Here is a 13947-nt window from a genome sequence, read left to right on the forward strand (position 1 = left end):
GTCTTTGCTGTATCCCAAAGGTTTTGAACAGTTGTGTTTTCATTTTCATTTGTTTCCATAATTTTTTTTAATTCTTCTTTGATTTCCTAGTTGACCCATTCATTCTTTAGTAAGATGCTCTTTAACCTCCAAGTGTTTGCGTTCCTTCCAAATTTCCTCTTGTGATTGAGTTCAAGTTTCAAAGCATTGTGGTCTGAGAATATACTGGGAATAATCCCAATCTTTTAGTACCACTTGAGATCTGATTTCTGACCCAGTATGTGATCTATTCTGGAGCATGTTCTAAGTGCACTTGAGAAGAATGTGTATTCTGTTGCTTTAGGATGGAATGCTCTGTATATATCTGTGAAGTCCATCTTATCCAGTGTGTCATTCAAAGCCCTCGTTTCCTTGTTGATCTTCTGTTTAGATGATCTTTCCATTGCTGTGGGTGGGATGTTGAAGTCCCCTAGTATTATTGTATTATTATCAATGTATTTCTTTTTTTTTTAATTTTTTTGAAGATTTTATTTATTTATTTGACAGAGACACAGTGAGAGAGGGAACACAAGCAGGGGGAGTGGGAGAGGGAGAAGCAGGCTTCCCGTGGAGCAGGGAGCCCCATGCGGGGCTCGATCCCAGGACGCTGGGATCTTGACCTGAGCCAAAGGCAGACGCTTAATGACTGAGCCACCCAGGCGCCCCTATCAACATATTTCTTTAATTTTATTATTAATTGGTTGATATAATTAGCTGCTCCCAAGTTAGGAACATAAATATTTATAATTGTTAGATTTTCTTTTTGGATAGACCCTTTAAGTATGACATAGTGTTCCTCTTCATCCCTTACTACAGTCTTTGGTTTAAAATCTAATTTGTCTGATATGAGGATTGTTACCTCAGCTTTCTTTTATGTCCATTACCATGATAAATGGTTCTCCATGCCCTCACTTTCAATCTGGTGGTGTCTTTATGTCTAAAATGAGTCTCTTGTAGACAGCATATGGATGGGTCTTGCTTTTTTTATCCAATCTGATACCCTGTGTCTTTTGATTGGAGCATTTATCCCATTTGCATTCAGAGTAACTATTGAAAGATATGAATTTGGTGCCATTCTATTACCTGTAAAGTCCCTGTTTCTGTAGATCTTTTCTATTTCTTTCTGATCTATGTTTCTTTTGGGATCTCTCTTTGCTTACAGGATCCCCTTAAATATTTTTTACAGGGCTGGTTTAGTGATCACAAATTCTTTTAGTTTCTGTTTGTCCTGGAAGCTCTTTATCTCGTCTTCCATTCTGAATGACAGCCTTGCTGGATAAAGTATTCTTGGCTGCATGTTTTTCTCATTTACTACCCTGAATATATCATGCCGACCCTTTCTGGCCTGCCACGTCTCTGATTAGGTCTGCTGACAGTCTAGTGTTCCTACCCCTGTTGCTAAGGAGTTCTTCTCTCAAGCTGCTTTCAGGATTTTCTCTTTATCTCTGAAATTTGCAAGTTTCACTGTTATATGTCAGGGCATAGATCTATTTTTATTGATTTTGAGGGGGGTTCTCTCTACTTCCTGGATTTGAATGCCTATTTCCCTCCCCAGATTAGGGAAGTTCTCAGCTATGATTTGCTCAAATATACATTCTTTCCCTCTCTCTCTTTCTTCTTCCTCTGGTACCTCAATGATTCTAATATTGTTTAGCTTTATGATAACACTGATTTCTTGAAGCCTTCTCTCATGTCCATTAGTTATTTTTCTCTCTTTTCCTCAGCTTCCTTCCTTTCCATTATCTTATCTTCTATGTCACTGACTCTTTTGCCTCATTTACTCTAGCTGTTAGAGCATCCAATTTGGACTGTATCTCAGTTAAAGCATTTTTAATTTTGGCCTCATTCGATTTTATTTCTTCACTAAGAGATTCTCTACTGTCTTTTATGCTTTTTTCAAGCCCAGCTAGTAACTTTATAATTGTTATCCTGAATTCCAGCTCTGACATTTTTGTTATATCCATATTGATTAGATCTGTGGCAGAGTATTACCTCTGTTTTTTTTCCTTTGTTGTATATTCCTCTTTCTAGTCATTTTGCCCAAAGAATGGATGAACGAGCAAACAAAATCAAAAATATCAACCACGACCCAAGTGAAATATACACCAGACAAATCTGAAGAAGTTAGAAACCAAAAAAGAAAGAAAAAGAAAAAGGGGGAAAAGTAGAGAATATAATCTTCCAGGTGGGCAAAACAGGGTGATCCACTGGGTCCTGGGTGTATTTTGGTCTGTTTGTTAGAAGACACTAAATCCCAAAATTGTAAAGAAAGCAAAACTTATATATATACAAAATAAAATTGAATACATTGAAAGGAAGCCATAAATGAAGAATATATATATATATAATGTAAATAAAAAATGAAAGTTAAAAAAACTTAAAAACAAGGAATTGATAAAATAAGAAACTAGTTGAAAAGGAAAAAAAGAAAAAACAAAAATTTTAAACTGAAAGATAAAAGGATCATGAGAAAAAACCTTGAATTCTATATAGTATTTTCCCCTAGTGCTGGAGTTTTACAGTTCTGTGTGCTTGGTAATCTTGGTATTCTCCTGATGTTCCAGCTGATTTTCTGGGGGAAGGGTCTGCTGCCCTGAATCTCAGGTGTCTTTTCCTGGGTGGAGTTGCATTGTCCTTTGCCAGGTGGCTGAGCTCAGTATAAGCTGCTTTGGGTTGCTCTATGTGGCTTTTGTTCCCTGAAGGCTTTCCAAGCTGCTTTTGAGTGTGAAAATAAAAATGGTGTCACCCTATCTCCAGTCCTGGAGCTGAACTATTGTGGCCCCCTCTTTTCAGTAAACCCTCAGGGAAAAGCAGTCTTCACTTTTGTTTGCACCAACTCTGAGTCTCTTGCGGTGCACACCAGCGCAGATCCTCCTGTGTGAGGGAGGATGGTCACCACGGGCATACCATTTGAAGGGTCCCCACAGGGAGAGCAGTCACTCCATCCCGCATGCTGCACCTGTGATGCCCCTCTCAGGGGAAGGAGGAGGATCTCTGTGTTTCTGCCTTTTGCAGGGCCCTGTAGGGAGAGATGTTGCCCAATCGTGCCATAGTTCACAGGTTATGGCAAACCCCGAGCTGAGAGCCCACTCCTGGGCTCACTGACTGTAGCTGGTTTCCCCACTCTAATGCTTGGGAACTCTGCTGGCTCAGGCACCCCCGTTCTTTCTGTGACTCCAGGGATCCACACTATCCCACCTAGGATTCTGCCCCACTTCATCACCTGAGCACCTTTCAGGCAGGGATGTTTCTCACTGGAGCAGACTTCTAAAAGTTCTGATTTTGCACTCTGGGGCTATATCACTTTCCAATAGCTGGCTTTTGGAGGTTCCCTCCCCCCCCGCCGGTCATTTATCTTCCAATATATATCCCCTCAGATTCACTTCTCCTCACCTCTTACCTTGCAAAAAGTAGTCGCTTTTCTATTTGTAGAATTCCAGCAATTCTCTTACATCTCAGGTTGAATTCATAGGTATTCAGAATGATTTGATAGATATCTGATTAAATTCAAGAGACCAGATGAAACGAGGTCCCTTACTCTTCCACCAGCTTGTCTCCTTCTACCTTTAACATAATTTTTATTGAAGTGTAATTAACATACAGTTATATTAGTTTCAGGTGTACAGTATAATGATTCAATAATTCTATACATTACTCAGTGCTCATCACGATAAGCATACTCTTTTTTTTTTTTAAAGATTTTATTTATTTATTTGAGACAGAGAATGAGAGAGAGAGAGCACATGAGAGGGGGGAGGGTCAGAGGGAGAAGCAGGCTCCCTGCCGAGCAGGGAGCCCGATGCGGGACTCGATCCAGGGACTCCAGGATCATGACCTGAGCCGAAAGCAGTCGCTCAACCAACTGAGCCACCCAGGCGCCCGACGATAAGCATACTCTTAATCTCCTTTATCTATTTCACCCATCACCTCCACTCACCTCTCCTCTGGCAACCACCGGCTTGTTCTCTGTATTTAAGACTGTTTTTCCTTCTTTTTTTCTTGATTTGTTTGTTTCATTTCTTAAATTCTACATATGAGTGAAATCATATGGTATTTTTCTTTCCTTGACATATTTTAGAGGTTTGCACAAGTACTTAACTGGGCTGTGAGGAGTAGAGTAGCAAGTCTCCCCTTCCCACATGGATGATTAACAATTTCTGGAGAAGAAAAAAATATTCTACCCCAGGATTTTTATACTTTGCTTTATTTTGTGTATCACAACCATGATAGCCAAGTTTAGTTTGCTAAATGAAGTGTTCAACATACACAAGAAACAGTTTGCATGTTTCTGCTGTTCTCTCCTTTAGGGAAACCTTGGCAATGACTATTAAGGGGGACATGGCACCTCTAGGAGATAAATAGCCAGAGCTTCTTTCAGACATTTGCTGACAGGGTACATAACTCTGAGAGTAGTTGTCCAGAGTAAGCTAAGGTGGCCCCATGATCTTTTAAAGCAAAATCTGCATGTTGATTTACTGAAGCTTTTTATCAACTCATGATTAATTATGATGCTGTTCTGAAGCTTATCTAAGAATGACCAATGTCTTTAATCTAAAGTACTTAAAATACAATTAATCTTTATACAATTAATCTTTATGACAATATATACCTATATAACAATATAATCTTTATACAGCTGTGACTGGAAAGCAGTTTTTCTCACTGCAAAGCTTTTGCTTGTTTCATTAATAATTCCCATTCTGTCCTCAGCTGTACTTCTGTGTACATATCACTTGCTAGTCTACTGACCGTAGCTGTTGCCTGAGTGTGGGTCCATAACACAATTCAGAACAAAATTCTGTAAAAGTGTCAGCATAGCTAAACTCTTCACTCTTCTGTTTTAAATTTAGCTCATGGAGTGTAAAGTGATACAGCTTTTCTGGTTGTCAGTCAGTAGTACTTGTGAGGGCCTGAATCTGAAGATCACAGGGGAAGAGTTGCAATGAGGGGGCATAAGATAGGGAAAGTGATATATACATGTATATACTCCACTCCCTTCCCACTAGGTGATGGGGTCCATCTTTACATCCCTAGAATTAACCCAACAGAATATAGAGGTGTGACTCAGTTGTCACATTCATAATATGGAATATTATGTAAACTTTAAAATGTTATAAAAATGACAGAGAGAGGTTTCTTTTTTTTGCTCCTCAGAGTAGCAAAGACTGATAATATTGATGTGTTGGCAAGTATATGAAGAAATAGACATTCATGCTCCATGGGTTGAGTGGATATATTTTAGAAGTCAGTTGGCCAGTATATGTCAAAATTTGTAAATATCCATGAGAAGAAATGCAGCCCCTGACATCTAGGAGCTGGCCTGGCACTCAGAGCCAGGCCCTGGTATTCTCTTGTTGAATATAAACAACTTCATAGAACATTAATATCAGATAAAGTCACTCTATGACTGTGATATATCAAGAGAAAAACAAGACCACTATGTAATCATGTATGAACACTGGGAGACATTGTCCAGATCACAAAAATAACCAAATATCCCCTTATTCTGGCTAATATGAGTGACTTCTGCTTCTTTACCTATCACAACTGTAGCCCTGGCCTAGTCTTCCCCATTTGTAAAGTAAGATTTTTTTAGATAGCAAATCATGCTTCAAGTACTCATGCTTCCAAACAACTTTCAATCTACAGCAAAGCCTCACTTCCTTAAACCCTCCCCTAAATCACCTAACCAAAGTCCTAATCCTATAATAAGTCATTTCTAAAACCCTCTTCTTGAAGTACCACATGATTTGCCATGGTACATGTTCTTTCTCTTTGCAACCAAACTTGTTCAAATACAGACATATTCCTGGTGGTTTTTGGCTGGAGGGCACTGCCATTCATGATTTTTGACAAAGAAGTTCCACTTCAAGGAATTTATCATACAGAAATATTCAAACAGGTATGAAGATATAAACAGGGATACATCCATTTTCACAGGAAAAAATGTAAATATGAAAGAATATAGTAAAAAGTTATGTTGCAAAACTACAAAATGCTGCTGAGAGAAATCAAAGGAGACCTAAATAAGCAGAGAGAGATATTTTGTTCATGGGTCAGAAGATTCAACACTGTTAAGATGTTATTTCTCCTTAATTAATCTACTGATTTAGAACTATCTCAATCAAAATCCCAGCTGGAGTTTTTGTAGAAATGGATCAGCAGATTCTAAAATTTATATGGAAAAACAAAAGTAAAAATAACCAAAATAACTTTGAAAAATGATAAAGTTAAATGACTCACACTGCCTGATTTCAAGAAATTATAAAGCTACAGTAATCAAGACAGCGTGGCATTGCAATCAAGATACACAAGTACATCAATGGAACAGAAAGAGTCTAGAAACAGATCCATACATACAGGGACAACTGATTTTTTGACAAAGATGCAACAAAGACAACTCAAGGGAGAAAGAAGTCTTTTAAGCAAGTGATGCTGCAATAATTGGATATCACTATGCCAAAAAATGAACTTTAACTTATAACTTGGACAATATACAAAATCTCAAAATGGATCAGACCTAAATGTGACACCTAAAACTGTAAAATTTTTAGAATATAGTATAAAATCTTTGTGACCTTGGTTAGGCAATGGTTTCTCAAAAAAACAGCAAAATACAACTGGTAAAGAACTGTTCCTTATCAAAATTTAAAACTTCTATTCTTCAAAAGTCATTTTTAAGATTAAAAAACAATCCATAGACTGGGAGAAACTATTTGTAAAACATATATCTGATAATAGACTTGTATCCAGTATATATAATAACAACTCTTACAAATCAACAATAAAAATGAACCCAGTTTAAAAAAAAAAGGGCAAAACATTTACATAAACTTCACCCAAAATATATGGATGGCAAATATGCATATGAAAAGATAGTCAACATCATTCGTCATTAGAGAAAAGCAAATTAGAACTACAATGAGAAAGAAAACACAGGCAGTAAAGTCTTGGGTATCAGTCTGAGCAATATTTTTTTGGATCTATCTCCTCAAGCAAGGAAAGCGAAAATAAACTAATGGAACTACATCAAACAAAAGCTTTTGCACAGCAAAGGAAACCATCGACAAAATGAAAAGGCAACCTACTGAATGAGAAAAGATGTCTCAAATGAGAAAACTGATAAGTGGTTAAATCCTATATATATACACAGTCATACAACTCAATATATAAAAAAAAAAAAACACGATCCAATTAAAAAATAGGCAGAGGACCTGAATAGACATTTCTCCAAAGACATACAGATGGCCAACATGAAAAGTTGCTCAACATTACTGATCATTGGGGAAATGCAAATCAAAACCACAGCATCAGTTTACACCTTGCAGAATGGTTAGTATCAATAAGAAATACCACATATTGATGAGGATGTGGAGAAAAGGGAACCTTGTTGCACTGTTGGTGAGAATGCAAAATGGTGCAGCCACTATGGAAAACAGTATGGATATTCCTCAAAAAACTGCAAATAGAATTATCATTCAATCCAGCAATTCCACTGCTGGGTGTTCATCTGAGGAAAATGACAACACTAACTCAAAAAGATATTTGCACTTCTATGTTCATTGCAGCATTATTTACAATAGCCATGATATGAAAGCAACCTAAGTGTCCATTAATAGATGAATAAAGATGTGGTACATATACAATGGATTATTTTACTCAGTCATACAAAAGAATGAAATTTTGCCAATCATGACATGGATGGACCTAGAGGGTATTTTGTCAAGTGAAATAGGTCAGACAGAAAAAGTAAAATATTATATAGTTTTACTTATATGTGAAACCTAAAAAGCAAATGAACAAACAAAACAGAAACAGACTCATAGATACAGAGGATAATCTGGTGGTTGCCAGAGGGGAGGGTATAGGAAGGGAATTGGCAAAATAGGGGAAGGGGGTTAAGTGGTACAAACTTACCGTTATAAAATAAGACACAAGGATACAATGCACAGCATAGAGAATATAGTTAATAATATGCAACAGCTTTATATGGTGACTGATGGTAGCTAGACTTATCATGATCATTTTGTAACATATATAAATGTTGAATCACTGTTATACACCTAAAACTAATATATCATTGTATGTCAACTATACTTAAGTTCAAGAAAAAAGAACTACAATGAGATATAGCTAAAATTAAAAAGACCAACCATACAAAGTGTTAAAAAGCATGTGGAGAAATCAGAATTCTCACACACTGCTGCAGGAATGTAAAACAGTACAACCACTTTGGAAAATGTAAGTTAAATGTATACCTACCATATGATCTAGCCATTCCACTCCTAGGTATTTACCCAAGAGAAAAGCAAAGCACATGTCCACAGAAACAGTTGTATACAAATGCTCATAGCAGCTTTATTTGTAATAGCCCAAATCTGGCAACAACCCAAATCTCCATCAACAGGTAAATGGATAATCTGTGATATTACCATATAGACTACTTGGAAATAAAAAAGCAATGAACTATTGAAACACATAACATGGATGGGTCTCAAATACTTACGCTGAGTAAAGAAGCCACACACCCCTGACCACTCCCCCAAATACATGCTGTATGGTTCCATTTATATAAAATTTCAGAAAATGAAAACAATTCTGTATTGTCAAAAAACAGATTAGTGGTTGCTTGGAGGCAGGGAGACATAGGGAAATGTGGGAGGGATTAAAAGGGGCATGAAGAAACTCTGGGGGTGGTGATGGATATGTTATGGATATGTTCAATATCTCAACTGTGGTGATAGTTTCACATATGTATACATATGTCAAAATGTATTAAATTATATACTTAAAAAAATTTTTTTTTTAATTTAGAGAGAGAGAGAAGCAGGGAGGGACAGAGAGAGGAGAATCTTAAGCAGGCCCCATGCTCAGTGCAGAGTCCGATGCTGGGCTCGATCTCACCAATCCCGAGATCATGACCTGAGCTGAAATCAAGAGCCAGACGCTTAACTCAATGAGCCACCCCGGTGCCCCCAAATTGTATACTTTAAATATGTATGGATTAATGTATGTCAATTGTACCTCAATAAAGCTATTAAATAAAAATCTCGTGTTAGATCTACATAATACTAAATTGGAAAGATAATTATAAAGATGAGGCAAGTTGCAGAATACTATACTCTTGTTTTTCCAAAAGAATAAATGTGTGCATATTTTTAAGAGGCATATGCAATGAAACATTAGGGCACTATGCGCTAATTGTTAACACAGAAAAAACATTAAGTGATTCAAAAATATGTTATAGAAGCACATTTATTGATATGGAAAGATGCTCACAATACACAGTGGGGAAAAAAGCAAGTTACAAACAGTATTTACAGTATGATCTTGTTTTAGTTTCTTAGCTATTGAGAAATCTCAAAGCATATAACCTAATATTTTCACACACACAGACATTCTCTTCATTTTACACCAGTGGTTATAATTCCTACCATGAATTATCTGATGAAGGCAGAATAAGGGAAAAACAGTAATTCCTCTTACATTAAACAGCCTATAGCAACTCCTGCCTTTACATGTTGAGTGCACATTCAGCAATGAATGTGTGTATGTATGGATATATGTGAGTGCTGTTGGTTATCTTTTTGTGGGCATATGCTTTATTTCTGCAACTAGATAACAAATTCAATGATATCTTCTTTTTTTTTTTGCCATTTGAAGCCACAAATAGATCTAAGCAAATACTAACAAATAAGTTTAGCCTACTTAAGATGAACTGGTTCACTATCTTAAGTAAAATGTTAAAAAGTTGCCCATCTACACAAGATAAAAATCAACAGATGTTTTCAGCTTACAGTGCAATATTCATTTGATATCTCAAAAATGGTCTAGCTCAAACCTAGAGACTGTCGCAGGTAATGTCACATTACAGATGTGATTTATAATGTGTACACTGTAATAATCAAAATATTATGCAAGGCTCTTTAGGAATACACAGCCTATTAGATTGTTCAAAGTGTTCACTTTTATTTCTGGCTCATTTTACATTGTTTCAATAATTACTTTAACTTCACGGAAAATGGCCATCAGTGTATTGTAACTCAAGTGATCAACAACTACAACTGAACCCTTTCTGATATGCTCCTTTATGTTAATAAATATGGCCACAGCACTAACGAGATTGGCTTTTGCCTCTTTCTGGTTAAAGATGAGTTTTAATGCTGCTAAGGCCTTTGTATTGATCATGTCTCTGGCTGCAGCTGGATTTTCAGACATATTCAAAAGTACTTTTAAAACAAGATTTCTGGTTTTACGATTTCCCAGGGATAGCAAGTGGAAAAGCTCTGAAAAGTAACTGGCAACAATGTGGTGATGGTTAGAATCAGCAGTCAGTTGCCCTAGTATCTTTAATCCAGATTGCTGTCCGGGTGAGTTCAAGGGGAAAGACATGGTTTCCTTACACATATGCTTAACGTGTAATTCAATCTTGCGTTGTCTCTCATCCCCAGAAGGAGGATTCAGAGTAATTACGGCCTTTTTTCTGATTTCAGAGGAAGGAAAACTGAGCAAGCTTTCAATAAGCGTCACTACACCCACCTCATTAATAAACTCTTGGGCAAAGGGATGAACATTAGTGATCCCCATTGCAATTTGAGCTATTTTATGAATGAGAGGATCAGTAGTTGACTTAAGTAAGGTAACAAGTTTTTCAAATTCCTCAGAATCCATGTAGCATTCCACTTTGCAAGGGCAAGCAAATGGCTTAATCCCATTCACTTCCCTGATCCTGATTTGGCGTCTAATCTCCTCTATAGTCTGGATGCAAGGGTCAGAACCAAATGGGTACTCAGGGACAGGCTGTGAGCATGAAGTAGTGCTCCTAGAAGGGCATGTTGTTGCCACAGGCAAAGAATGGGTATTTTCCTCAGCTGAGGCCAGGACAATATATGAAGGAGGCTTTGTCTCAAATGGGACTTGGGATCTAAATCCTAACACTGCTGGAGTTACAGCAGGGGCTTTGGGCCAGATAGTTACCTCAGACCAGTCCTTGGGCCTATTTTTTTCATTAATTTCATCCACAGGCTGGGGCCTAACTATCCTACTCACAGGTCTAGGATTAGGATCAAAACTAGCTTCATCTCCATCCCAAAACCAGTTCCCAATAACATTTTCCTCCTCCTCCTCCTCAGTCCCTGGCCTAGCTCTGCAGCTGGCCCCAGCCACAGGCTCTAACTTTTCAGCACAGGATGGGGGACCAATACCAGCTTTACCTTCATCCTTAGCACTGGAACGATTACTAGCCTCTTCTCCATTCCAAAACCAGGAACCGACATTGGCCTCTTCCCCAGCCCAAAACCAGGTATCAATACCAGCCTTATCTTTACATATGGACCTGGACTCAGCATTAGCCTCAGACACAGAAGACATCCCAGATACTCTAGTGGCCTCATCTTCAGCTTTGGGACTGAAATCTGCCAGGGCTCTTTCCTTTATCTCAGTAACAATCCTGTTCTTAGACCTTGCCTTCGTCACTGCCGCTGCATCAGCTTGAGACCCTGCCTTGGCTATTGCTTTGTCCTGGGTCTTGGCTATAGGTCTGACTATGGCAGTAGACTCCCTCTTTGCTTCAGCTTGTATACCAGCCCTTTTTTGAGTTTTGGCTTTGTTTTTACTCTCATTCTTAGCCCCAGTCATGGTTGAAGACCAGTTATATAGGTAGCCCTATACAATCTTGGCCTTGGTTCTCAATGTGTCCCAGGTCAATGTCTTAACACTCTTTCACTGGGTCAGACATAAACTTTGTAGCAAGAGTTAGTCATCAGCTCATCAGTCACACAGTCCCCTTTCCAAACACACAGCCTCTGTCAATGATACAGAGAGAAGACAGAGGCAATCAGCCTGAGTGAAGATGATGGTTCCTGAGTTCAGACCTGTTGAAGGTGATGATCTGCCACTCCAAGGCCACTATAGCCACCACTGGAGATGGACCTGAGGTGGAAGAAGAAAATGAGCTTTAAGTCTCTTCCAGCTGTGCTTCTCCATGCAGACAGCCACACAAGACATGAGAATAGAGATGGATTGTGTGGTAGAAGTGGAATACTAGAAAACTCTGTTACCTCATTTTATCCCTTCCACGCTCCCACTAATGCCCAACAATGTACTGCCCAGGTACTAACACACTCTTTTCTCTGTATCACATAGGAGCAGGGATAATGGAAAAGCTTGCTGAAAGTGAGAAAGGCTAAGAAACATCCAGGTGTATCAAGATTGGCCTCACACCAACCTATACTCACCTAGTGCAATTTTCTTCCCCTTCCTTACTTTCAGGAATGATAAGTCCCTACAGCCAATATACAGGCAGACCTATGGACAAAATACAGGAGGTTTGGAATTTTGAGTATTTGGTAGACAACAGGTGCTCTGAATTCTAAACTCAATACATGCCTTTCCAAATCTAGAACTTTGGTTATATAATGTTGCTGGCCTCCTTGGTCCTCATGGCTTCTCACTCCATTTCCTGGGTATCTATCAATTACCCTCTAGGCACAATCCTGGCTTAACTTATCCCCATTTCCTATACACAAATGTGAGGATAGAAGTGTCTGGAAAGTTGGAAGACAATGGCTCCAAAATATGATCTGGTCTCACCTACTTGCCAGTAGCCCATTTCCATCCCCAATCAATAGGGGTGCTCATGCTCACACTCACCTTGGATCCAAATGAATAGTTTTCGTCCTCTTGCTTAATTCAAAGTGAACAATTATCTACAGATTTCTATAGGAACCTATAAAGAAACAAACTTAAGAATAAATAAAAAGGCAAAAGAGAGAAAACAGAAGAGACTGACTTAGCCCAACACCCATCACAAGTGTTATAACACATACTTTTGTTTATTTGAAGCCATGTTAAATGTCTCCCACCTGTCTGCTCCTACCAGATGATTTTGCATCCATTCCCCCAAGACCTGCAGCTTGTCTAATTATACTTCCTCCTAATTTTTAATTCTGTCATTTTCCCAGCAGAGGCCACACCTCTTTCCCTGAACAAAATATGAGACGGGAGAGTGGACAGTGGAATGTAGGCAACTGTATTTAGAAAGCACTCAGTAAAGATAATAGTGACTATTATTTCAATACCATTTTTGCATGCCCCTACCGTTTCCCCATGCATACACAGACACTACCTCATTGCCACCGATGCCAGCCAGCCTACACAGCAGGGGTCCTCAGGAACTTCTATCCTTCCCACCAAAGAACAGTTTTTAGCTGGATAAGAGTCACGTCCTGCAAAAAGGAGGAGGAGCATTCAGCAAAGCACCAAGAGAATATACTGACAATGGCAGCAAAATACCAGGTGAATAGACAGTTTCCCAGAATTCAGGTCCTAACACCACCTTTTGAAGAATCAGGAAGTAAGTACAAACGTCATAGGGTTTAAATTGACCCTTCGGAAAACATTCCCCTCTATTCTGACCCACCATTCCCACACCTCAACATATTAAAGTGGGCTGCGATGTTGAGAAAAAGGATCCTGAAGGAGAAAGGTGGATTAATGCCACACTATTTCTTCACACAGACCCTTCCTGTGAAAGGTGATCTACTCCTCACTCTGTCATTTCTTTGCATTTATTTGGGTGCAAAATATAAATGTGGAAGGCAATATTATGAGGTGGATAAACACTTCATTTTGATGTCTTCATAATCTACCCACTCAACTGCCCTTTTGCTAAATGCGCCAGATCTACCACACAGAAAGACTTTGGCATCAACCAGGCACCTGTGGGAAAAGACAGCGCCCAGGGCCCGGGACCCAACAGGCCCCTTTCCAGAATCAGGGCCCGGAATAACCGACGCCACCGGCCACCCGCTCCCCGCCAGCTGGGCACAGAGCTCGGACGCCATCTCCCCCCCCGCCCCCCGCCCCGGCGGCCTCCCTGGGCGCCCCCCACCCCAGCTCCCACTCCGCCATTTCTTCCGCAGCAGCCTC

General features: G+C 39.0%; 1 protein-coding gene across 4 annotated transcripts; it reads right to left on the reverse strand.

Moving 5' to 3' along the window:
* Positions 1-79: 79 nt before the first annotated feature.
* GPRASP3 (G protein-coupled receptor associated sorting protein family member 3) lies at positions 80-13739 on the reverse strand. 4 transcript variants are annotated; one of them, XR_014141914.1, is made up of 5 exons: positions 13145-13739; positions 12670-12745; positions 12255-12324; positions 3419-3582; positions 80-3037 (listed from the first exon to the last, which is right to left on the reverse strand). XR_014141914.1 is itself a non-coding variant. In XM_081810110.1 (4 exons), the coding sequence occupies exon 4, from the start codon at positions 11653-11655 to the stop codon at positions 10003-10005; it is 1653 nt and encodes a 550-aa protein (XP_081666236.1). In that variant the 5' UTR covers positions 11656-11949; positions 12255-12324; positions 12670-12745; positions 13145-13579; the 3' UTR covers positions 9256-10002. The 4 variants fall into 4 exon arrangements, 3 of the variants coding, with proteins under 3 accessions (XP_081666236.1, XP_081666237.1, XP_081666238.1); XM_081810110.1 differs by lacking the exons at positions 80-3037; positions 3419-3582 and adding an exon at positions 9256-11949 and having other exon boundaries at positions 13145-13579; XM_081810111.1 differs by lacking the exons at positions 80-3037; positions 3419-3582 and adding an exon at positions 9256-11949 and having other exon boundaries at positions 12670-12760; positions 13145-13579.
* Between the last annotated feature and the right edge of the window lie 208 nt (positions 13740-13947).

Source organism: Leptonychotes weddellii, unplaced genomic scaffold (genome assembly GCF_054177405.1).
Source record: "Leptonychotes weddellii isolate Sample4059 unplaced genomic scaffold, ASM5417740v2 HiC_scaffold_1820, whole genome shotgun sequence".
In the NCBI taxonomy this organism is placed as follows: Eukaryota; Metazoa; Chordata; class Mammalia; order Carnivora; family Phocidae; genus Leptonychotes; species Leptonychotes weddellii.

What these genes read in the sequence shown, in the direction of transcription:
- GPRASP3 (XM_081810112.1), bottom strand. Translation starts at nt 11,655, where the DNA reads ATGACTGGGGCTAAGAATGAGAGTAAAAACAAAGCCAAAACTCAAAAA.